Below are 23,280 nucleotides of genomic sequence, written 5' to 3'. Positions count from 1 at the left end.
CTAGATTTTTCTAGAAGTGTCAGAAGCTAAGAGGTAATGTGAAAAGTAAAAAAAGGCATAAAATCAAGTGCAAAAATAGTAATGTATGTGAAGAAAACCACTCCTTGTTGGACCACATGAAATAAAAGAAGTTATTAAAGTTGATAAGATGTTATTGATAGATAGATTTGCTTCTCTGCATCTGACTTTCAGATGATTTGGACTGAAACACCTCTTGTTTGGTTTCCCATGTACTAAATAAGAGGACAGAATAAGATAACAGATTTATCTTACCTTATGAGACTTAGCAGACAGGAATTGAACACTAGCAGTTGTATTCTAGTTACTATTAAATGTTAACTTATTTTTTCCCGTTACAAGTAAAAAAAATTAGGAAAAAGAGAAACCATGATTTTCCAAGATATTTTTTAAAGTAACAGAACGTACATGTCAAGTTATGCTCTTACTACACACCTTTCCCTGCTTTTGGCTGGCCAGCAGCATGTACCACTTGGCTTTCTGGAGTATTCTGCAGAGTATGGTAGACAGTCTCATCTGCATAAAAATCCGCTGCACTGTTCTTCAAGAATTAAGACAACAAAGAGTTACTAATAGAGTACATTCTCTGAGCAAAAAGAAACTTGTAGTAATGACTGGCACGAAGCCTTCAAATGCAACTTTTTGTCACCTCACCCGCGGAAGACTTCTCTCAGCTCCCAAGGCATGCAGTGTACCAGTAACAAGCAGCACTAATTGATGCCCCGTGGGAAGGGCTGCCCACCAGGGGAGACTTTAGAGGGAAAACAGAGTAACTGCCTCACTCTGAACCTTTAACCCTTCTGTTGGAAACAGAGGAGGAACAGTGGACTCTTGTTTCCAGAGTCAGTAAAAGACAAAGGCCAACTGGGCAGTGGCCCCTACAGATTCTGTAGTTTCTGTGTCATGTTGTCGCTAATCTGCTGGTTGAAAATGGGCTTTTGTGGAATCTATTTACCAGAAATTATCTCCCCTGCAATATTCATGTCCCATCACTCCTGAAGGCCACACTCCCAGTGTTTTAAAGAATGAATATGGACTCTTCAGGCTGAAGCTGAGCTCAGAGTCAAGATAATGCTGGTCTTCCCAGTACTCTTAAAGTAAATTGCTGTTGAAGAAACCAAAGGCATGGCACTTTCTCCCAGCAGCAGAAGCTATGTGGAGGCTGAAAGCTGTTCTCTGCCTGTTCCCAGGCAACAGAGAGAAGCCCTTTTCCCTATTGTACTGGTAGGTTTGTTAGCTGGCACATTACATGATGAGCCACAGAAGAGCACCAGAGGCAAACAGATAAGGTGACTCCTATAAAAAGATTACTAAACTTGTTTTGCAAATATTTCCCAAGGCAGTTTCATCTGATTCATGCCTGGCCAGTCCGAATTTCTGTTAGAGTTAGCATAATGATTCCTATTAGAAATCACAAATGGGCAGCCAATTTTCCATTTAAGTTTGACTGTTCACTTACAATCACATTTCTCCAGCTATATCCTTGGTCCTCTGTAGATGGTGCTGCAGAGTAGCTGGGACTTGCTCGGAGGTGGTGGTGATGGTTGATGACAGTCAGGCAATTTTTATAACCTGAGAATTAGTAGGATGGAGCAAAAAGTGAGTAAAAGGGAGAGAAGTCTAAAATGCTGCTGGGTCTGTCATAAAGCATTTATTCTGTGGCTGTCTTCTAGATAATAAAGTCTCCAGAGCCACAGTGTTTCATATCAGCAGGTTATCCAATATATTCTGTACTGTTACTACTTGCTAATCAAACCCTTGGCCTGGTGGTTTTGTTTTTTGAGGTTGGTTTTTTTTTGTTGTTGGTTTTCATAATAAAAACAACATTTTTTAAGATAAAATGTCAAATTTTTTGTAGTATCGTGAAATAGTTTGGTTGATAGAAAAAGGAGGGCCTAAGAGATCACCAAACATAAGGAACAGGATCATTACAGACTACTATAATACATGTATTAGAAAGGAAAAGGGAATGTCACGCAGCTCTGCAGGCCATTGGTACAATACAAGTCAAAGTCTCCAATCGTGAATGAAGTGAAGGAGCATCAGAGCACCTGCAATCTCTGAAAAAATGACACAGAAAGAACCCAAGGCCTCAGGGTGTTTAAAAGAAGCACAGAACACTGGGCTGAGGCACTTGCAATAAATTACACACTGCAGTTGGTCATAAGATTTTGGAGGGTCCACCTATTGCAAGTGGAAATGTGGGTGCAGCTGTGGGACATACTAAACACTGAGTTTCAGGTGTTTAATACCACTCTCCATCAGCCCTAACAACAGATACAGGCAAGAACATTGCAAGTAAATGTATGTAGTGGGTGCTTCAGCATGTGTAAATTACCAGTGCAGTGGAGTCAAAAATCTATTAACAACAGCTGAAGATATAGCCCAATTGGTCTTATTTACATTTTAGTAAATAATAGATAATATGTAAATAAACTTCCTCATATGAAATGCATTCCACAGAAAAGAGAGCAGATATTTTGTTCTGGACTCAGAAGGTTTGTGATGTAGCCTCCTATTTTCCCTTTCTTCCATTTCTATTCACAGTGTAAAAACACCAAATAGAGATTTTAAATTTTATACTAATTTAACTGCCAAAACCTTGCCTGAACTGGAACAATTTACAGCTTGCCTGTATTTTAAGCTTTTTAAAGTATAAAAGTCTTGAAGCCAAGAAAAACACTTTTCTATTAATTTTCCAAACTCAAACTTTCATTTCTGCATAAAAATATTTTAAATCTATATTTTAATGTAAAAAAAGTAATTGTGGATATTAATTTCACCTGTTGGACTCTTGGTCTTTTTTTTTTGTTTGGGGTTCCCCCCCCCACTGGAATTCATTATATGAGTTTATTCACAGCATAACAGAAGGACATTTTTTAATTAAAACTGGAAAATGGCTGTTGCGCTATGGTCCTATATGCTGTCATTATAGGAAATCTGAGCTCAATGCACCCAGGCTAGTACTGGGGGGAAGGCAGAGGGTGACCGTCCAACAGTTCCCCTGTGCTATGACATGGAATATGCACGACGCACTGGGCAGTACTAATGGAGGGGTGGAAACCCTCCAAATATTCTTCCCCCTTTCCATCCTCCCAACATAACCCTCTGCTGTCCATTATTCCACCTCTGGGAATCCCACCTACGTACTTCAAGATGTAGTTTCCTGTAAAAATAAAAAGTGGTAAATGAAATGGAATAACGGTCTTCTTTACCTGTTGAATACTGCATTTGTCTGTCAGAGTGCTGCTGCAGTACTTCTAGCGCATCCTCGAAAGCCTGGCCCAGTACGTCTTGGTCAGGAAAACTCTGCAAGAACATTTTTCTGTCAGGAGCCAGAAAAGATCAGGCTGGTTCTTTCAACATTGTCAGTCGGAAAATTCCAAATCAATACAGTCATGACATAGAATATACATCCTTCTGGAATATGTATTTTTCAGACACTGAGGCATTACCATAATAGTTTACTATTATGAGAAAGTTCTCGCTCCTTTGAGAAGTCTCTTTGAGGTCGTAGGACAACTCACACGGGTAACATTACTCACTTGTGCAAATGTTTCCAGGTTCGTTTCCTTAATTTGCAGCAGAAGTTTACATAAAGGGTGTTACTGCTATTAGAGTGTTTTATAGTATGTAATACAGAGGTACATATCACTTGTGTAACATGATTTATGAAGCCAAAGTTATCATTCATTGACATGACATGAAATTATTATGCACAAGTTATGAAGTGGTTATGCAGGGAAAATGCTATACTATGCCAGTATAGGAAACCAAGTGTGGGCTTTCAGAAAACTGCTCCTTATAATTTTGGAACGTCTTGTTCTAAAAAGCTAAAAAAACCCCCCAAATCTGAGTTTGACTTGAGTTTTCTGTAGCATGTTTGAAGTACTCAATAGTGAAAGAGAATAAAGGCAGTGTAGACTTACCATTATTTAGATAACAAAACTTGAATCCTGTTTAAAATAAAGAGTATTTTAAAAATTGTATGTTTCAAAATAAACAGTAACTCTCTCATTATAAATAAAATTAACTAAATGAAATAACTCTATTATTTCCAGCGATGAGATCAAACATATTTAATAACAGAGTTAAAAGTAATTTAAGATTAGAAAGTGGTATTTTAATGAAATTCAATACTTGCAACATTGTATTTTGTTTTTTTAAATTCATGCTTTTTTCATTACCGTGGTGTCCAGTTTCATTAATACTGTAACTTTTATATTATTATCCACATAATTGTAAACACATTTTTTAAAGACATTATGAACTGAAAATGTGTTATTGCTGATATTCAGCCTAATTAGCACAAGTACTAATTTTGCAAATAAAATACTGACCTGAATTAAACACAAGAGTTTAAGCCCCTTTGGTTTGCAGACCCAGTTGAAACAACTCAGGGTGTTTTCATAATGCAGATCAGACTATGGCTGTATATGAATATATATAAGCTCTCTGACTAATTGTGAGTTCCAGAAGCAAATTTGATTGTTAATAAACAGTGAAAATTGACAGACTTTCAGCTAGTTTAACGTGGATTATACTTTACATACAACATTACTCAGAAACAATTCCTTAGTACTTCCTTTTTATTTATATTTATTAGTTTACAATAATCAGGTTTTGTTGCCTTGCATGTTTTTTTCCTGTTCTCATTTACATTATTATGTCAAAATTGTAAATATAATAATCAATGTATCAGTATTTTACTTATTAAATGTTTACAATCTCTTGAAAATACTGGACATTTTGGCAGTGATTTCAGCAGATGTGAGATCGCTTTCTGTGTGGATGCTTTAAAATGTAGAGGAGAGACATGACACATAAATATACATGAGGAAGAATTTTATCCAGGACTAACCATGAATGTGCTAACCTGGTAATTACACCTCAGCTAAGTATGTTAAAAAGTACTGTCAAAATTTGTAAGTTTATTTAAATCTTGATGACCAAAAGTATATGGTGAAATCCTGGTGATTCAGTAAACTGAACTTACTGAAGTTGATGGGATTTTTCTCTTGGACTCCAGTGCAGCAAGTACATCAATAAACTGATCTAATTTTATTCTAAAATCAGAATGAGCCACATTAATCCTTTAGGTGCAATGGTGGCCACAGATTCTTGGGGTATAGAGCTATAGAAATTAAAGATATGCATCTCCTTTGTAGAGATCCTTGTATAGTGTTCCCCTAATTTTAAATAATTCACTTTCCTTTGTCTAGCTCCAGGTTCCAAACTACTACTTCGTAACCTTGATGGCACATCTGCAGTCACTGATGATGCCTTTCAAAGACTAAAATGTGCAAGTATTGGCAAGGTACTGTTGAACGGTCATACCGTTTACACAGCTGAAATCATACTCCCAGAAAAAAAAAAAAAAAGTCACACTTTAAATAAGTTAAAACAAAAGTCTGTACACTTACCTAGAATTTCAGCTCCACATGCAAGTCAAGAATCTGTCTGGTTTCATAAATAAAGACTGAGCTCCCACAGCAATAGGCTCTCAAAGGGGCTGCATTAAATAGCTGATTTTAGGGAAGTGTTTGGGCTAGGGTTTTTTTGAGAATAAAGGTATAGTAAACTGCTAGCATGGCCCTTGATTCTGCACAAAAGAGGGTGATTTATACCGACGTAAAATAAAATTAAATGTTTTAACTGGTTTCAAGAACATGCAGTTTCTAAGCCCTGGGAGAGATTCCTTTTATCTGTGGCACATCCTAACAAATCTGTCACTGGTATGGTATGTCTACAGCAAAAACCTACAACCTTCATCTGTCCCATGTAGACTGCAGTGGATTTTGAGATTTCATCTGAACCTCCTGCTTAGCTCAGTGTAAGAAACAGACCAAACTAGACCTCAAAATCAGAGTTTCAGGGAATTTCACAACTTTGCTTCAAAGCTCATGTTTGTAGCCCAGGCCCAGCTCTAAAGATTTACTAAAGCATTCAGTACAGATTCAGACAAGCTGTGGCTGCTGATTTGCCACACGCTTTCTGAGCAGCTACAAGCCATGATGTTGTATCCTACAGGGTGAGAACTCTGTGTTTTTCAGTATAAAACTTATTGCTGACATAATCTATCCTGTGCCATAGCTCCTTGCAGCCAAGTCTTTCAGAGGCACATTTTATGAAATTTCCTCAGCATTTGCCATCAAACTGCTGTAAAATACTCGTCACTTCTTACAGTGAAGAACCATAGTCAAGAACTAGCCTGGCTATGAATGCTGAGTGGAAGCAATTTGAAGACAATGTTAACATCAACCGTTTCTGCTCGTTTCAGATGCAAGCTGCCTTTCAAAAATTTGCACCACAAAGTTTCAGAATATCTTTTTAGTGAAAAATATGAATACACGTATGTGGTTTTTTAACTACTAGTTCCATTTTGTAGCACTTCTCTGGCGTGACTTGGCTTTAAGAGCAACTGTGCTCTTAAACACCAAATTGTGATTCAGTGCTGGATTTCAGGCCAAAATAGGATTGCACAATTATCTTCCTTTGCACATACAGTTAACTTTACTGAGCAACATGGAAAAGCATAGATTTCATGCTTCAGTTCTTTCCTGAAGTAGAAGTATATATTGGATTTAAAATTATGAATGAATTTAAAGATTCGTCCTGGGTTCCTCCCCTGTAAATGATGTCCTAATAGGCCCTCTGATGATGCAATCTGATGTGCCTAGTCCTACACCTCTGTTTGAAGCTGGGCAGTTACTGTTCTGGCGTCCTGTGCTCCCCATCATCCTGATCATAAAACTATGGGGGTGGCCCCTGCAGAGGAGGTCAGGGCTGTCCTGTGCTGGTCACGGCCAATTTCAGCTGGCTCTGCAACGGACCCACCATGTGCCAAAGTGGAACCCATCAGCCACATGTGCAGTGCCTCTGTGAAGACATACTGAAGAAAAGGCAGAAAATGCCAAAGAGGAGGAGACAAACCTGGGAGGGAACACCAGAGGGGACAAGGAGGGAACAAGAGAACAAGGATAGAAACAAGGGAATGAGGGGACAAGGTCAGAGGAGTTGGAGGTGCTCCATGACTGAGCAGGCACACCCCCAAAGGGACTGTGAACCACAGAGGGGCCATGCCGGAGCAGAGGAAATAAGTAAGAAGGAAACAGCAGTGAAAGAAAAGGGTGAGAAACGAGAGGCAGAAAGAAACCACTCTGTCCTGACCCCAACCCCCTGTGCCACTCATCACCTCACCAAAGGGACTGGGTGTAACCTGTGGAGATAACAAGAGGGGAGGAGCTGTGTCTGGAGTGCAGTTGAGCCTGGGAAAGAGGAAGGAAAGATATTTTAATGTTTGTCTTCTTTGCTTCCCAACATCCGAATCAGCAACTAAATATATTATGGCAATAAGTTATGTTAAATTCCCAAAGTTTGTGAGCAGTTGTGTGGGTGTGTGGCTGCTTGGGACCAACATACCCCAGTAGTAAAAAAGGGTGAAGGTCGAGAGATTAAAGCTAATGGGTTTAACACCATTAAAATGATCAATCTTCCTAAATCTAATTGCTCAATCAGAATATTCTCATTTCAAATAAGAGGCAATAAGATAGGCCCGCAAAAGGTTGCAAAGGAAATGGGAAGGTACCATATGTAGCACAAACACACAACATAAAACCAAGAGCAAATGCTGTCTTACAGGGTGGATTTAAACTCTGTAACCCATTTGTATATTGCATCTTTGGCCCATCACAAGCTCAGAGCGAGGGCCCAGGCTACCTTCCTGGGAAACCTGTAAGGGTTCAGCAGAGGCAGAGTAAGCTAACTGAGGACTGAGTGTCAGCTAACACTGACTGCTCACTCCTCAACAAATCATAGTACACCCAAGGCAGGCAGCATGTTGGCCTCTACCAAGAAATGTTATTACAGAAAAAAGCCTGCTTTGATTTTTGCATTGGATGGGAAGAGGGATTCCAGATACAAGCCTGAGAAAGAAAGCTTACTATTCACATTTTAATACCTCAAACAATTGATGTGCCTGATAACAGAATTTGAATATCAGTTAGAAACCACAACATCAAGCTCTTCTTATTCCTTCATGTTTTAAAAATAAATTTCAACAACAGATCGATTGTTTAAGCTTCAGAACTTTCATCCTTGCTTGGCAGTCAAAGCTAGTTCATTGTAATGGTACAGAAGAAGCATTTTCACCTCTCTGAATAAAAACCCAGACCTAAATAATGCATTACAGCACTTGTCAGAGGGCTTGAGAAAGCCTAAAGACTCATTCATGAGGCATTGTTCAAATGTAGAATAAATAACAGCCTCTTCCTTCCTAAAGGAATGTAAAACTTGAAATGGCAAGTTTTCTCACCAGGCATTTTTAGATTTCTCAGATTTCTTTCAATGTCAGACAATTCGTAACTGCCCAAATAGCACAGATAGGCCACTAACAATAGAAGGCACTTCACAGAAAAAAACCAACTTGTTGTAGAAATGATTCTGTCATGGGGAGTCATTTGCCCATGCATAACAGACTGCCTACCAGCTCAACAGTATCCAGAAATCAGAAGCTGTTGAATGTGACAGCCACAGAGAGCTTCTGTGCTTACATACTTGTTCTGGCCTTTGGCAGACCCCTTTGCCACCCCTTTTCTGGCCATACAGCTCTGCAATAATCTTTGTCCTAAATCTTCATAGGTGTAGGTTAACAATAATTACAGAACCATAGACACTGTCCTCCTGAAAGTGAAAGGGTTGAGAGATCACATGCCTGTGCTCACCCCCTGAGCCTAATCATGTTGACCAGTGAACTTTCAAATCTCTGCCATTATGGTGCTTCTCATCCACTCTGTTCAAGGTTCAAAAGAAACTGGGAAGATTCTTGCAGCAAGGATGCAGCTTTTTCTCTACACACACAAAAACAGGGTTCAGCACACAGAGAGCTCTCTTCTTTTAAATGTAGAGTGCAGTGATAATCCAGGCGTGAGCGTTTTGCAGTAAGAAGTCTGCAGTCTGAACTTCAAATTAGTGGGCTCACAAAATGCCCGAATTCACATTCCCAGCCCTGGAATACAACAAAACTCTCCTTAAAAAACATCCCAAACATCAAACAAACACAAAAAGGAAATAGATACTGCTTAGTACTAGCCTAAATACTATTGTTTACCATGATTTTTGCCAGATAATTTAATGTAGAGTACATACAGAAAAAAATCTGAGAGGAACATAAAAACCAAAAACACAGTTATGGCATCGTATCAATTATAGCATTGTATCATACAAGCAAATCAGATGTTGAAACTGGATCTGATGATTCCATTTGTGTTGGGGGACTTTAGTCTACTCATTTCAACAAACATGATTGTTTATTCAGATACCAGAAGATGAGGATATATCATAAGTTAAAACTTTTTACTTGCTTTACAAATCATTCTACAAATAGCAAACTCTCTGAAATAAAAAATATAGGTTTTATTGTAATTGGTAGTGTTAGTATTAGTTACTTAGCTGGCAGAAATTGGTATAGAGCCACCAAAGCCAAAGGATCACTGATATTTTCTACAAACAGAGGTTCTGGCTTATAGTTGACACTAGTATTATTTTCAGTACAGTAAGGGGAAACATGCTGTGCCAGCACTTCTGTTGCATATTCTTCCCTGACTTCCTGATTTGTTTTAATTCTTTGGCTACCTTATAAAGCATTACAGTTGGTTAAACAGAAAAAGTGGCATTTTTACAGGGCAATGTTTTTTCAAAAAGAGCTTTTTCCAACCATTACCTCCAAATACATCTTAAGTATGAAGCTTTTTCTTTTCTTAGGAAAGAAAAAAGATACTGAAAATGGCTTAGGAAGTGAATTTGAAGCCTAAAATGAGAGATTATTTCAGACTCATTTCCTTACCTTTGAATATCACATTGGGTTTCCCATCTGAGATCCTATTTTAAATTTTAATATTGCTTTAGGATATTTTGCTTTTTAAACGCTTTAATCCTTTTAGAGTTAATAGTATTCTGCAATTCAAAGGTCCAAAGAAAAAACCTCTTGATATTTCTTAAGAAGATACTCTCTACTTTCAGACTATTTCAGAATTAAATATGATTATCTTAATGTAAAGGACATAAATGGAACCACTGATGTTTGAATCTTAATGCTTTTCTGCTTTAAGAACTTATGATCCAACCTTAAAATAAACATTTACTTGGCTAATTTTACATCTGTAACATATTCCACTTAGAACCATTGAATAATTACAGCCATAAAATTAGGTATTTGGATAAATCATTGCAGAGGTTAGGTCTAAACATGTGATTACCTATTTTGGGGCCTAAAAAGAGAAGTGGCGCATGTAGGCTGAACCTGCATGAGTGGACAGATGATCTCCCCCCACTTTACAACCAGACCCAATATATGGGTCCAGTTGTCCATGTCAGTAGGGCTTCTCAGGAAGCTTCTTCTTTGTCTCCATATAACCAAAGGAAGTGACTTTCTTCTGGGAAGCCCCGTGAAGACAGAAAACCAGAAACCACAACAGAAGCACAAGGAACTAATAACAAAAAGTGCATTGGGAAAAAAATACCCAACCCTGACTAAAAGAAGATTTTAAAGTGAAAGAGGATATAATTAATTCATGTATAGGTATAATGAATACTCCCTTGAATATTAGCATAGCTAAAACATCCAAAAGTCAATAATACTTCAGTGGAAAACTACCAGAGCAAGACAGGAATAATAATAATAATAATATGGAAGTATTTAATAAAAACAGGGATGGGTAAAGACTGTCATTAAGAGGTGAGCTTGATAAAGGGTGAAAAAGTAAGTTTTTTACTTAAAGAGAAAGCATTTAGAAAGAAGAATGTGATATTTTAATAGACCTTAATGGTGAAACTGGGGAAGCCAAATAAGAACTAATAATTTTCCAAGTAACTGAGCTATTTGTGGAAGAAACATGCCTTCAGATTCAAGGGACATTTAGATCATTCAGGGTTAATTCAATAACCCATTTCAATCCCATTCCCCCTAAATCATAAAACTGAGGTTTGACAAATCCTTTTGAGCCTTTTGAACTCCAAAGAATGGAAGGAAGCAATTGTGTCTGTTTTGGAAAAGCTGAAGAGTCAGGTATATAATAACTGCTATAGCATCTGCAGCCACATTACAACTTAGAAACCCTGCCTTTCTGCTGCACAGACTTATGGCCAGGTCAATAAAAAGCAGACATTATAATTTAGGTACTGAAATACGTAATCTTTAAGAGTCTCCAGAATGCAATATGTTACTCTCCTCTGAAGCTCTTGGAGGCAGTTTTGGATCTCAAAACTGAGTCAGCAGCCACAGCACCACGCAGGAAGTAAAAGCACTTTATCAGCTAGTAAGAAATAAGGTGTCTGAAATGCCAGCCCCTTCTTTTCTTTTAAAGTCCCACTGGGGAACAGGGCAGTGGTGTGCACACTAGCTGAACGATCGCAGCACCGCCCCAGACAGTAGTGATGTGGTTTCAAGAGTTTAACCTGATTTTCCCGACCATTCAAGAGGAAGCCCTGAACAGTAGACCTTTTTGTTAAATAAAGACTACAGCACTTCTTCACCTTGAAGCTGTGCCTTGGTAGGACATCTAGATTTGAATCTCCATCAACCATTGAAAAGACTGTTTCCAAATCTCACTTCCATAGCAAATGTTCACACCAATGGAACACACAACACTAGAAAGAGGCAGCTTTTACCCACATTTTAGAACAAAGTGTCTGAAATCACATTGGGTGAGAGACCTATTCATTAGCATTAGGAATGATTTAGAAACAGTTGCCAGCCTGGACAATGCAGGGGACCTCAGACAGGAAAAAGTTCAACATTTGGATCCTGGGCAACATTAGGAAGAAGAAAGGCACTGATCTAGTCGGAGTGGATCATTTCTAGATAGTCATGAAAGCAGCATTGCTTCTACAGCCTGGAAAAAAATAGAGGGGAGATGTCAGAGATCTATTAAATCAATATTAACTTAGAGAAAATGAATAAAGATATATGAAAATCCTAATTCAGCCCTTGTATTAGAAGGGACACTAAAGGACACCACAGGATGTAAGTACACAATCAGCAAAGCATACTGTACTTTACACAACAAATTGTTAATTCACAGAAGATATCAGTTATGTACAGGATGCTGCAGAAACTAAGAAATAATAAATTTTCAAAAAGAAACTGGAGGAAAATCTACTCAGGGTTATTAAATATGGAGATATTTTCAAATTGCTTAAGCTACAAGTCTTTTGGAAATGCATATTCAAATAAAAATAAAAGCAGATTAATCACTGATAGCTATTATCAAGTCTCAGCATAGGTTGACTTTAAAGGACTTTAAAGGTTTTGGATACAATTATGATAGCTGCCACAAAACAGATGCAATTGGAAAAAAAGAAGGACAGAGATTTAAAGAAAAGGGAAAAGAAGGTCTTAGAAACTCTGTAGCAGATTAAAAAAAAATAAACTAAAAGACCTGTATCAGATGTATATAGAAGCAAACAGTATAAATGTAATGTAATCCTAATATATTTAAGACAAGATACATACTAGGTTCAGGCAGACAGACTATGTCAACATCTCTTCAAGGACCACATCTATAGTTGTTGAACAACAAGAAAAATCAACATGTATTATTAAGCAGGCCCTAAATTATCTTTAAATCCTCTGTAAATTACCAGCAATGGAAAGGTATGTCCATAACAAAAAGCACTGGAAGAAATTCATGGGGACAACCTGGGATTCCTGTCTATTGAGCTAGAGAATAGAAATAATGAGTGCACTATTAATGAAAATATTTATATTATATGTTATAAGAATACAACATGCTTTTTTTCATTGTAAGAATACAAGCTGACATTTACCTTAAATGAAATTCAGCACTCTATGGGATACTAGTATAAAGCCTATAAAGTGTCTGTATTTAATTTATAACTTCAAAATAAGCAGAAATCGTATGAAGCACTACAAAAGAAATAAAATTCAACTTTAAAATGGAGGGAAAACATTCTTAACAGAAATACGATTTTTCTGCATCACCTTTCATAGAAAATGTACAATTTCATCAGAAGACCAAGGACTAGAAAAGCAAACTGTATGTTGGCATTAACCTCCTGAAAACTGAAAAGAGAAATCAGTCTGGGCTTTCAACTAGAAGTTTAAATGTTCCATAGGAATTTTCCTCTAGCTATTTCTGCTGCAGGTACTTTTGTCTTAAATAACTATAAATAGGGTACCCTAACAGGCTGGCCTAAATTCCACAGTGTGCAACAGGAAGGTCAGCTGCCCTTCCCAGGCAGATGCATTGCAAAGTACATATGATCCTATTTTTTTATGAAGGCAAAGTGTGGGATCACATTTTGACATCATTCCCATGCAAGTTATTGCCATACTACATGACTGGTACCTCAAAGTGAAGCAAATGTGTAAGTATGCAACCACCAAAAGCATAGCGGTTTGACAAAATGCTCTGACAAAATGTCCACTTTCAGGGACAGACATCTACATTAAACCCCACCAGGGAGTTGGACACATGTTTCCTACACAGGTCTGAGATGGAAAAAGTAGAATAGCAAAGACTTGAAAGCAGGTCATCTGAAAGGAAGGAAACTATATGGTTAGGAAGAAGATAGGAATATATAGTTGTGAGAAGTAACCAGCTGATCTAGTTCAGTTGGAGACTTGAAAACATATCTGACCTTATAGTCAAATGCTCTGAATAACAGTCGTTAAAACACAAAAACTATTTAAAACCATTCTTGGTATTATAATTGTTATGTTATGAAAAAAAAACACCAAAAGCCCCAACACATTCTTTCTTTATTGAAGGAGTAGAATGAGGTCAGATTTCTGGCAGAATTCTAGATAAAAGAAATACATTTTAAGGAACTGCAGAGTGGTAAAAGAAATTCTTTAAAAATAGAATTTCTTTTGCTACCATACTCTGAAGGTGACTAAAAAACAGCTGTCCCAAATAATGGGGTTTTATGCTTTGATGAGGCAAACAGTTATGTGGGCATAAAGTGCTATGACTAGCAAATAAATGCTTCCTATATTATCAGGAAAGTGCTGAAGAAGCACTTAGGCTTTGGGGATTTTTACAAGCCGGTGTTAAAGAAATCCTGTATCTTGATGGTAGGGTAGCAGGCATATCAGTAAAATTGTTTCTTGGCTTGCGATCTTTTTTGAAAGAGAATTTTCTAAAGCTGGATGTGTGTTGGTTTTAAATTTCCAATAAAACTGTCTTTGCAATAGTTTCCATTTGGCCACACTCTTTTCAATTTCTTTTTGAGGTAAAAGAAATGGTAAAATCTAACAACTAACTTGTCTGTGAGGGTTTTTTTCCTACATTCCATTGGGTAAATGTCCAGAAAAGTGAAATGTAAGGTGAAAAGTTATCAGTTAAGATAAACAATTAGAAATGTTTTTCTGGCCATGTTGCCATTCTCACTTCTACTCATCAGCCACCAAAGCTCACAGAATCAAATGAATACATTACAGTTGAATTCCTTTAACAGGTACCTACAGCAGAAGGTGGCTAGATGCCTGCATTTTGAATTATCATTGAATTCAGCAAAGAGACAAGAGACCTGACAGTTACACCACACCTTATCCTTACATGTGTCCTGTAAGTACCTTCCATCGAATTCCCCCAACCCACACCTACATGATCTCAGCAAGTCTAGCTCACTCAGGTTTTCTAGGATGTATCTGATAAAGGTAGATACAAAAGAATCATGAAAAAACATGATGGAAATTGACAAGTGGAATCACGGGTTTATAAGCTAAGGCTTCTGGTTGCCTGTTTTATGAAACAGTAATTAAGCCTGGTGGCCAGCTAACTGCTTAATTCAGTCATATACAGGAATCTAGAATAAAGATATGAAAGGTTTAATTTAAAGTGGCTTCTTTAAAGGTCACTTCAAAGATATTCAGAGCTAAGGACTCAGTTCTAGAAGACATTCAGTTGTGGTATTAAACTCATGCCTAATCAGAAGCAAATTTTAACTTAAAACTAAGTATGTGCTTAACGGGCCCGGACAAGTTGAGTTCCTGGTACTGCATGGTAAGAGGTAATGCCTTGTGTTATAGCTCCCCAAAAAGATGTCAAACACCTTACAGAAACAAATATAAATAGCATTGCAGAGAAGGCAGCTTGCAAATTACATCATTAACATGATGCCTCAAGGGAAAACAAGAAACATTCCACATCAGTCTTCAAATCAAATAATATTTTTCACCTGTGTCTGCCATATTTTTCTCATTTTAAGCCAGGATCTCACCATTACCTGTGCAAAATATAACTCGGAGGCTTGAGCAACATTTAGATTCAGGGAATACAGAGCTTGCTCAGTTACATTAAGCACAACAGAAGCATTACATATTTCATACACACAAGCCTAAGAGATCAAACTTTACTCCATCACATGTCAGGGAGTGATAACTACATGGGGGATGACCTGTAATTCTTGCCTGCTCTCAAGGCTGATTCTAAATATATGTTGAGAAAGGTCCACAAATACAAATCATGATAAAAAAAACTGGGTAGATATATTTTTATGCCACTGTGTGCCTCATGTTGAAAATTCGTTTAATGGTGAAATGCATACCAGGAAACAGAACTGCTTTGTCCTTACAAACATCTTTAGGACTGCTTAATTATGCTATCGATGAGACACTCACCAGCTACAGTGTGGTTTGTGCTGGGGACATGTTTTTTTTCTGTTCCATAAAAACTCATGAGAAAATAAGTAACATTGCAAACCACTGCTATTCCTCACCCATGCTGCATTAATTTTTATATTTCAGCATCTGAAGCTGGAGAACCCTGGGCAAGGGGATATGCTGTGCTCCTTCCCAGCTTCTTCCCAGACATGAGGCTCTGCATGTACACTCTTCCATCAGCACATGCTGTGAACAAGTACTGCAGGGGCAAATCCTGTAACTGGGGCTTTTTACCAGGATATGGTTGAGGAATAGCAGTGCAAGAACTGTCTTTTCCATGCTCTTTGAGATCAACTTTTTTTTTTTCCTACTGTGACATGGACAGCACTGAAGCTTCATGGGACAAGTAGCTGCTTGACTGGAATACAGACGCAGGAAGGGCTAAATTTGGGAGGAAGCAGTACCAGACTGCTATGCAAGACTCCAGGTGAGATGTAAGAAGGAAACTATGATTGGTGATTAGAAGAGCAGAAGATGCTGGCAAGTAAGACTGAGAGCTCTAGGCTGTTGCAGCTGGAAGGTGGTTGCAAAGACATTGGCTATGAACTCCAGTGTCCTTGATGGAGTGGTGGGAAGAGGTGCCAGAAAGAGATTTGACAAGGATTTGAGAAGAACCTATTTGGCAAAAAGATAAAATGAAGGCTAAGATTCATAAGAGAATCTGGACTAATTTTGTGGGACCTGGCTGAAGAGAGTAGGATTGGTGAGAAGCTTGGGCCAATGTGTCTTGAATTGAGGAGGACAAGAAGAATGGAAGCCAAAGACAGTGGAAAGGGAATACTGGCTTTTGAAAGATAGGAGAAGGAAGGAGCTTGAGGAATGGAGGGGGAAGGACCAATGTCTTCTTCCCACTCCAAAACTCCCAAAACTACAGTGAAGCCCAAGATTTCACCTGGACTCTTTAATGCTTCCCTGCTGTAGAAAGTATCTATGAAACTCTCCAGTGAAGCAGGAAGATGGCAACGTGCTACTGCCATTGGCTAAGCAGTTAACTCAAATGGTGGAGATGCGGGTGGCAGACTGAAGGGATTTTTTCATGCCAGGCTTTTTCCAAACATTATTTTTGTTAACTGAGGAATCTGAAAGCAGAGCATGGGGGAGCCTCTTCCAGGAGAACGCAGAAGAGCTCCAAAGACTTCTCTCCATTCAACTCCTCCCTGGGTGTATATTTTAACATTTTCCTCTGAAGGACGTGACTTTTTTTAGTGCATGGATTAAATCTTGCTCTAATGGTGAACTGGGACTGTTCAGTAAATGAGACTGTAATTTGCTGAAACCCTGCTCCATCTGTTGCAGAAGTTATAAATTGTCTAGTGAATAAGGAAGAGAGAGGATGCTCTCAAAATTAAAGCAGCTGAATGCTACCCTGGAGAAGTGGGTTCTGACCCTGTCTCTACCACAGAGTTCCCAAATGATGCTAGGCAAGTCCCTTTGAACAAACTTTCACAGGTGGTCACTTACTGTATGTTCCTCATTTTTGGGATTTATGACTTGAGACCCCAGTATCAGATCTGCAGAAATGCTGAGCAGTACCAGCTGCAAGTGTAGTCACTGAGCACTGGTCTGAGCCCACAAACTGCCCACAAATGCTGAACTCTCTAAAACATGGGTTCTTAGGTATATCTTATACAGAAAATTAGTGGGTATTCTCTAATTTAATCTCATAGTGTCTTAATCTGTAAAGCAGGGATAATAAAATTATCTTCACATCACAATACACTTATAAATATCTTAATGCTTATATAGCATTCATATGCTGTAATAGGGGGGAAGAAAGAGGCTATCAATTCTCTCTTGAAAGTAACACATATCTGTGTAGTAAATAAGGCTTGGGGATGCAATCAGTATTGAAATCCTACTGGCTAATTAGCTGCTAAAAGAGCATAACCCTATGCATGCACTGAATGAAGGAAAGATTTTGTAACAGAAAGAGCTGGTGATCATGTCAAAATAGTACCACAACACATGTACACAGTGAGGGCAAATTAAAGTTGTACCAGTCAACTTAATTTTGCCACGTTGTAACTAACTTTTGATTCCTTTATTTGTAATCTTAATATTCTTTTAAAGGAGTTTTCACTGTGCACACAGACAGGAGGGCTGTGTTTTTACTAGTTTCTTACTTTAGAATATAATCTCATCTTCCTTTTTCAAAAAAATTATGGACTTCTAAAGGGACTTGATTCTTACCAGAAGGTGCTTTAACAGCAATAATATTTTTTCCCAAATGTTTTGAAGACTTTTGACTCAGATAAAAGTATTCTTACAAAATGTTAACAAAAATGTAACAAGATAAAAATTTCTTCCCCTCATTTCTCATATTCTCAGTGTTCATCTCTATTTTAAAAATTACCAAATTAATAAAAGCTCAGCTTGATTACTGGCACAAAGCACATACAGCATACCTCAGAATGTTGTGGGAAGGGAAATCTCTGGAAGTGTTTACAGGTCAGAGATGACAAAGATATTGCTCCGTTTGTGAAAGTATCTGGGTTGAGCTTGTAAATAAATTTCCAAGCAATGTCAGCCTCAGCAGCATCATATAAGCAATTAGGATTACTAAATGGCCTCTGTCTTTGTACAGACTCCAGCTAGTTATGAGGTGCATTTCAGACTCCAGCTAGTTATGAGGTGCATTTAGAGCTTGAGATGTGTCTGTGGCTAAGAATTCTGCCAGAGCTCTGATACGCCTGCTCTCCTCATTTCATGGTTTCATTCATTTTCTAGCTGTCCATGGTCTTCTAACACAAACATAACACGAAGATCTTGATATGTGTAGTGCAAAAATAAACCGTTTATATACTGATGGGGAAAGAGAGACATCAGGTCTGTTTTTATAAGTTAAATTTATAAGTGAAATTAAAAACAGGAAAAGAATATGCTTATATTTTCTCCTGTGCATCATTTCAAAGTAATCAGATTGTCTCTTGTCCAGTACTATTTGCCTACAGTTAAATATTAAGCATCAGTGATAATAAATCCTACAAGTGGCCTTTTAGACCTCTTTTTAGACCTGTTTCATGCTACAAAGACTTGATGAAAAACCGTTTGCTTGTGAAAATGACATAGACCAGTAATAACTTGGGAACTGAAAGGTAGCAAACGAAAGGAAAATAAGAAAAAAAATATCTCATCAGCTTTGACTAAAATAATCTCTGTTGCAAGTATGGAATTCCCATGAGAATGCTAGGAAACAATTGTAGATCTACTTTTAGAAGACTTATATGACTCAGCATAATGTTTATTATGAATAAGTTCCTCTTTTTTTAATAGAACTTGAAACTTGCTAACATATAGTAGCACCATTCTTGCAGAACAAAAGCAGTATTTCCACATCCTACATTTCAGCAGACATACTAGTTTAATTCTAAAACTCTTTTGAAGAAGATGTAAATGTGATCATTACACAAAAATACACAGAATGTTTTTTTATACAGAAATAATAAGGTACTACATAGTTAGATTGTCCTTGTGTGGCACGAGGGAGAACAAGGCTAAAAGCAATTCAGCTGATAAACATGCTTGTTCTGTGTTGATGTGGAACATTTGGCTTGCACAGATCAACCACAGATAATCCAGATTAGCCATCCTGTTTTGCTAGTTGGAATGAATACCTGGGCAAAAAGTGTATCTCATGGGTCATCTGACAAAAGAACTGAAGGTGCAGCAGACTTCTCTGAAATTATGCTTTTTTCTACACCAGAAGTAAACTGTGTTATAGAGCATGTTGTCTTTGGTCCTACTGGAAGAACTTTTCTGCAGAATACCCTTTATCTGATTAATATCTCTGAATACATTCTCATGTCGATGCTTCATTTCCAGTTAAGCTATACATGCTAAATATTATGTGTAATTTAGGTCTCCCTTTACCTGGTATCTGTTTTAGTTGGGATTCTAGACAGCTGTTTAAGATAGTATGATTATGTTATTTATACACCTTAGCATACTATTGCAAGAAGCTTTTGAAAGCACTGATTGTTGCTCACTTTTGATGAGAACCTTTGCTCCTCGCATCCCCTGTCACCATAAGTAGCTGCTACTGAGCTTGGAATCATTTCCCTGTGACATGTGTGACACACCACATGAACAATTGTGAACTTAGTTGATGCACACAAGAGGATTAAGTGAACTCACAGAAGAACAAGTCACAAGAAAACTTGAGAAAGTTTTCACTAAGACTAGGAAGCTTCAAAGTAAAGTAGGGTCTAGCAGCTGGAAAATAAAGTTAGAAGTTTCTAATTTCTTGCAAAGGTAGTTTTAATTTTTTTTTTTATATTTGCTTGTGCATATATTTCCGATATGCACTTGACTGCCATCTTCAAAGGCTTTGGGCAGAATGCCTGAGAAACATACCAATTCCTCTTGAAATGTATTGCCCTCTCGTACGGTGAAGTGATCCTGTTTTTTCCTTGGTGTGTTCAGAGGCTACGGGTCTTAAATTTGTTGCAAAGTGCTGAAGAGTTTTCTAGGGCTCAGGGTGTCTGTCGACTATGCTGTGGACTTTTCTGAATTGGATATCTAAAAAATTAGTTGCTCATTATTGTGAGTAACTAGAGTTGATGATGTATTTGATCCCTTCTGTGCTGTGTTCCAAACTGGTTTGATGTTATAAAAATACCAATAATCTAGCCATAAAATAGCAAGTGCTTTTCAAACTACTATGTGCAGACATAGAATTTTCATTCATAAGTATTGCATGCTGTCATAAACATACCTTTTCATACTGCTGGTGGAGACTGAGCAGAGGTAAGTCCTTATCAATGGAATTCCATATTTTGTCTAACAGGATGAAACCCCATATGATAAGGCTAACTTCTGTATTGTTGCTTATCGCAGTGCAAAATGAAATGTGACATAGGGTTCAATAACTATTTTGGTTCCTTATAAATTACCTTTTTTTAACCATAAGAAACTGAAAAAGTACTGAGCTTTTAAAAAAACTTTTTGAACTGTTGGAACTGCTAATTTAAATGAATGTTAAGACAATCTTTGTGATATAAAGATAAGTGGTTTGGTGGGAACTCATACCTTAAAGAAAACAGAATTGCTATCCACTAGCTGTCAACAAGGAGGTCACTCCCATCAGAAAGTGAAACACTTAAAGGAGGAATTGCCAGGAATATTCAGATTCAGTATAGTAGGTACTATATAGTATAGTACATAATGTAGACAGTGGATAACATGGTGACAATGAAGGCAAAACTTCTGACACAACATAAGGCTTCTAGACTTTGGCCTTCTCTATTTGCATGTTTCAATAAACCTTTTTTGTTTTAGTTGGTTCCCCACCACCTTGCACAAGCTTCACCTTGAATTTCTATTCTAAATGAAGAGAAACAGAACACAAAAAACCTCAGCTGAAAACAATGGATTTGGTTTCTTTTCCTCTATCATAATCATGACACTTTCCCTGTTCTTTAAAGGTGTGACTTTGTGGTCCAAGATATCTTCACAGGTATAAAATGGTCACGGCAAGACATTTGGACAAAACCATACAGAGCCACTTCTTAAGGGTGTTCTGTATAGTTGTAGCCAGCACATATACTACCATCCACAGCTTCTTCATGGGTAAATCAAAACGCTGCTGCTCAGGTTATGACTCACTTACTGCTTGTTTGAGGATAACTGTAGTATTAAAGGAATTATTAACCCTGTTAAGAAGTCCTGGAAGAGAGATGTGCTTCAGAGGCTTTAGGGCATGAAACTGAGAAGAACAAAAGCCTATGGTTTGCACAATAAACAGACATTTACACCTCCACCAAGTAACTAAAACTTCAACAGAATAAAACTAGAGGTATGCCAATGACAAATAACAACATCACTAACTATACTGTGAATTTTCAGCCAAAAATTATTTTTATTTTCAGAAGCAAGGCCACTTGAAAATTATTTATGCAACAACGCAAACTACACAATACAAATTCTGGCATGTATCATTAGCCTGGCCTATTCTTATAAAATAGACAGTTTGTCCTATATCCTGTCCAGATTATACTATTAGTGTCTGAAAATAAGCCCAGTCCTGAAGCAACAGTAGAAAATGAGGATGTATCCTGCTCTTTGCAGAGGCTGTAAGATCTCTGGGACAGCCAACAGCCCCACAGTCTGGTCCTATTCATGTACTGCACCAGATCTGAGTTGCCAGTTTCTTGCCTTTTGAGTTGTGGGTGCATGTATTATCTATTGGCTGGTTGATTTTTAGATTAGTGTGCCACTGGGAAACACGGGATTGTAGCTGTAAGCTTGATATGTTGTCAGCTAGTCCATATTTCAGAAATACAAATCATAAATTAAGAAATTAGGAGTAGTACATAGAAATAATATATAGCAAATACTAACTATTATAAAGACCAGTTGCAGACAAAGTTACCAAAAGTTTAGCCAAATGTTTAAAAGTAACCGTGCTGTCAGATCATCACTGGGGACATGAATAGCCCTCCAAGTGTGTGCTTAAATGTAGTCTGAGAGGCAATCAAAAACATTCACTAGCAAACACCATACTTCTAAGCTTCTGGGAGTCAGCAATGCAGCAGTATCGACCAGAAGGTGATGTTTCACCAGAGAAAATTCTTGCTCACAACTGGGTCTAAAATCTATCTTGTTCTGCTCATTTTCCTTACATCATCTTCCAGAATACACAACACAAAGCTAGGAGCTTCACCACACTAGTTAGGAGAAAGGCTAAAACAGCTGGATAGGGTGGGAAGTGAGGGAACTATGCACTATAACAATAATGGATGTTTTAAAGATGAGTACAAAAATTCACGGGAAAATAATTTAATTACTACATTTTGAAGATTGATGCATGCAAGATTATGAAATGATGTTGCAATTCAAATTAACAATCAACTGCTCCTAAAATTAAAGATATTAGTCTAATGACTGACACTTGAAAATTTACAGACTAAAGATTTCACAACACAATGTATCATCTGTTAGCATAGGTGGCTCGCTGAAACGGCAGTACCTGAAGTCCCACAATTATTAAAAATCCATGTGCTCTGAGTTCAGCAGCTGTTCAGAAACCATAGGAACGGCTTAAAGTGAGCTTATTACAGGGCCAACCCACAGAGCATTCATAAACTGTAGGTAGAATAGTGCATACGCAATTATGCTACAATGACATTTAAGAAAACAGTTCCAGCCTTACCTTTAGTTAGAGTATTTTGAGAGATGAAAAGGAGCCACTTGCTTATGTGTCCTTGATGTCTAACGTACCCCTTTCTTACATTGGAGGTACTTCATTTTACAAATGAAAACTGACTTTTCCATTAGCAGAAAATTCTTCTGAAGAACGAGAAAGTACAATTTTGCTTATATATAATTCACAGGTGGGGAAGTTCTATCAAATCAAAGAGGTACTTTTTTTCTTCCTGAGGAACATGCCACAAAACAAGCTACAAAAAACTTGCATGAGAAGGAATAAGCTATGATTTACTTTGGGTATGTGTTTGGGCATGGGAAGGTACTTAAATTCAAAGGCAGCTCTGCAAAGCTTCTCCCTGCATCAATCATTGCCTGTTTTCCTGGTTTTAGTTTTGTTCTCATGAAAAGAGATAGAAAGATATCACAACTCC

At 37.7% G+C, this 23,280-nt stretch overlaps 1 protein-coding gene across 10 annotated transcripts in view; it reads right to left on the bottom strand.

The window, feature by feature from the left end:
- Positions 1–23,002, bottom strand: part of SPIC (Spi-C transcription factor) — a 28,189-nt gene extending 5,187 nt beyond the window's left edge. Inside the window, exons 1-9 of one of the 10 annotated variants that reach the window (XM_055711178.1) lie at positions 22,854–22,996; positions 7,219–7,286; positions 5,442–5,530; positions 4,359–4,448; positions 3,948–3,974; positions 3,234–3,327; positions 1,478–1,590; positions 1,330–1,395; positions 454–559 (exon numbers count right to left, since the gene is read on the bottom strand). In XM_055711178.1, the coding sequence (XP_055567153.1) occupies positions 454–559; positions 1,330–1,395; positions 1,478–1,590; positions 3,234–3,327; positions 3,948–3,950 (382 nt within the window). In that variant the 5' untranslated portion in view covers positions 3,951–3,974; positions 4,359–4,448; positions 5,442–5,530; positions 7,219–7,286; positions 22,854–22,996. Of the gene's footprint in view, positions 1–453; positions 560–1,329; positions 1,396–1,477; positions 1,591–3,233; positions 3,355–3,947; positions 3,975–4,358; positions 4,449–5,441; positions 9,026–22,853 lie in introns of those variants that run through there. The other 9 variants (XM_055711174.1, XM_055711179.1, XM_055711175.1 and 6 more) reach the window with 9 other exon arrangements.
- Between the last annotated feature and the right edge of the window lie 278 nt (positions 23,003–23,280).

This window comes from Falco cherrug, chromosome 5 (assembly GCF_023634085.1).
Source record: "Falco cherrug isolate bFalChe1 chromosome 5, bFalChe1.pri, whole genome shotgun sequence".
Classification (NCBI taxonomy): domain Eukaryota; kingdom Metazoa; phylum Chordata; class Aves; order Falconiformes; family Falconidae; genus Falco; species Falco cherrug.
Note: the sequence above shows the minus strand (reverse complement) of the source record. Positions and strands in the feature narration are given on the sequence as shown.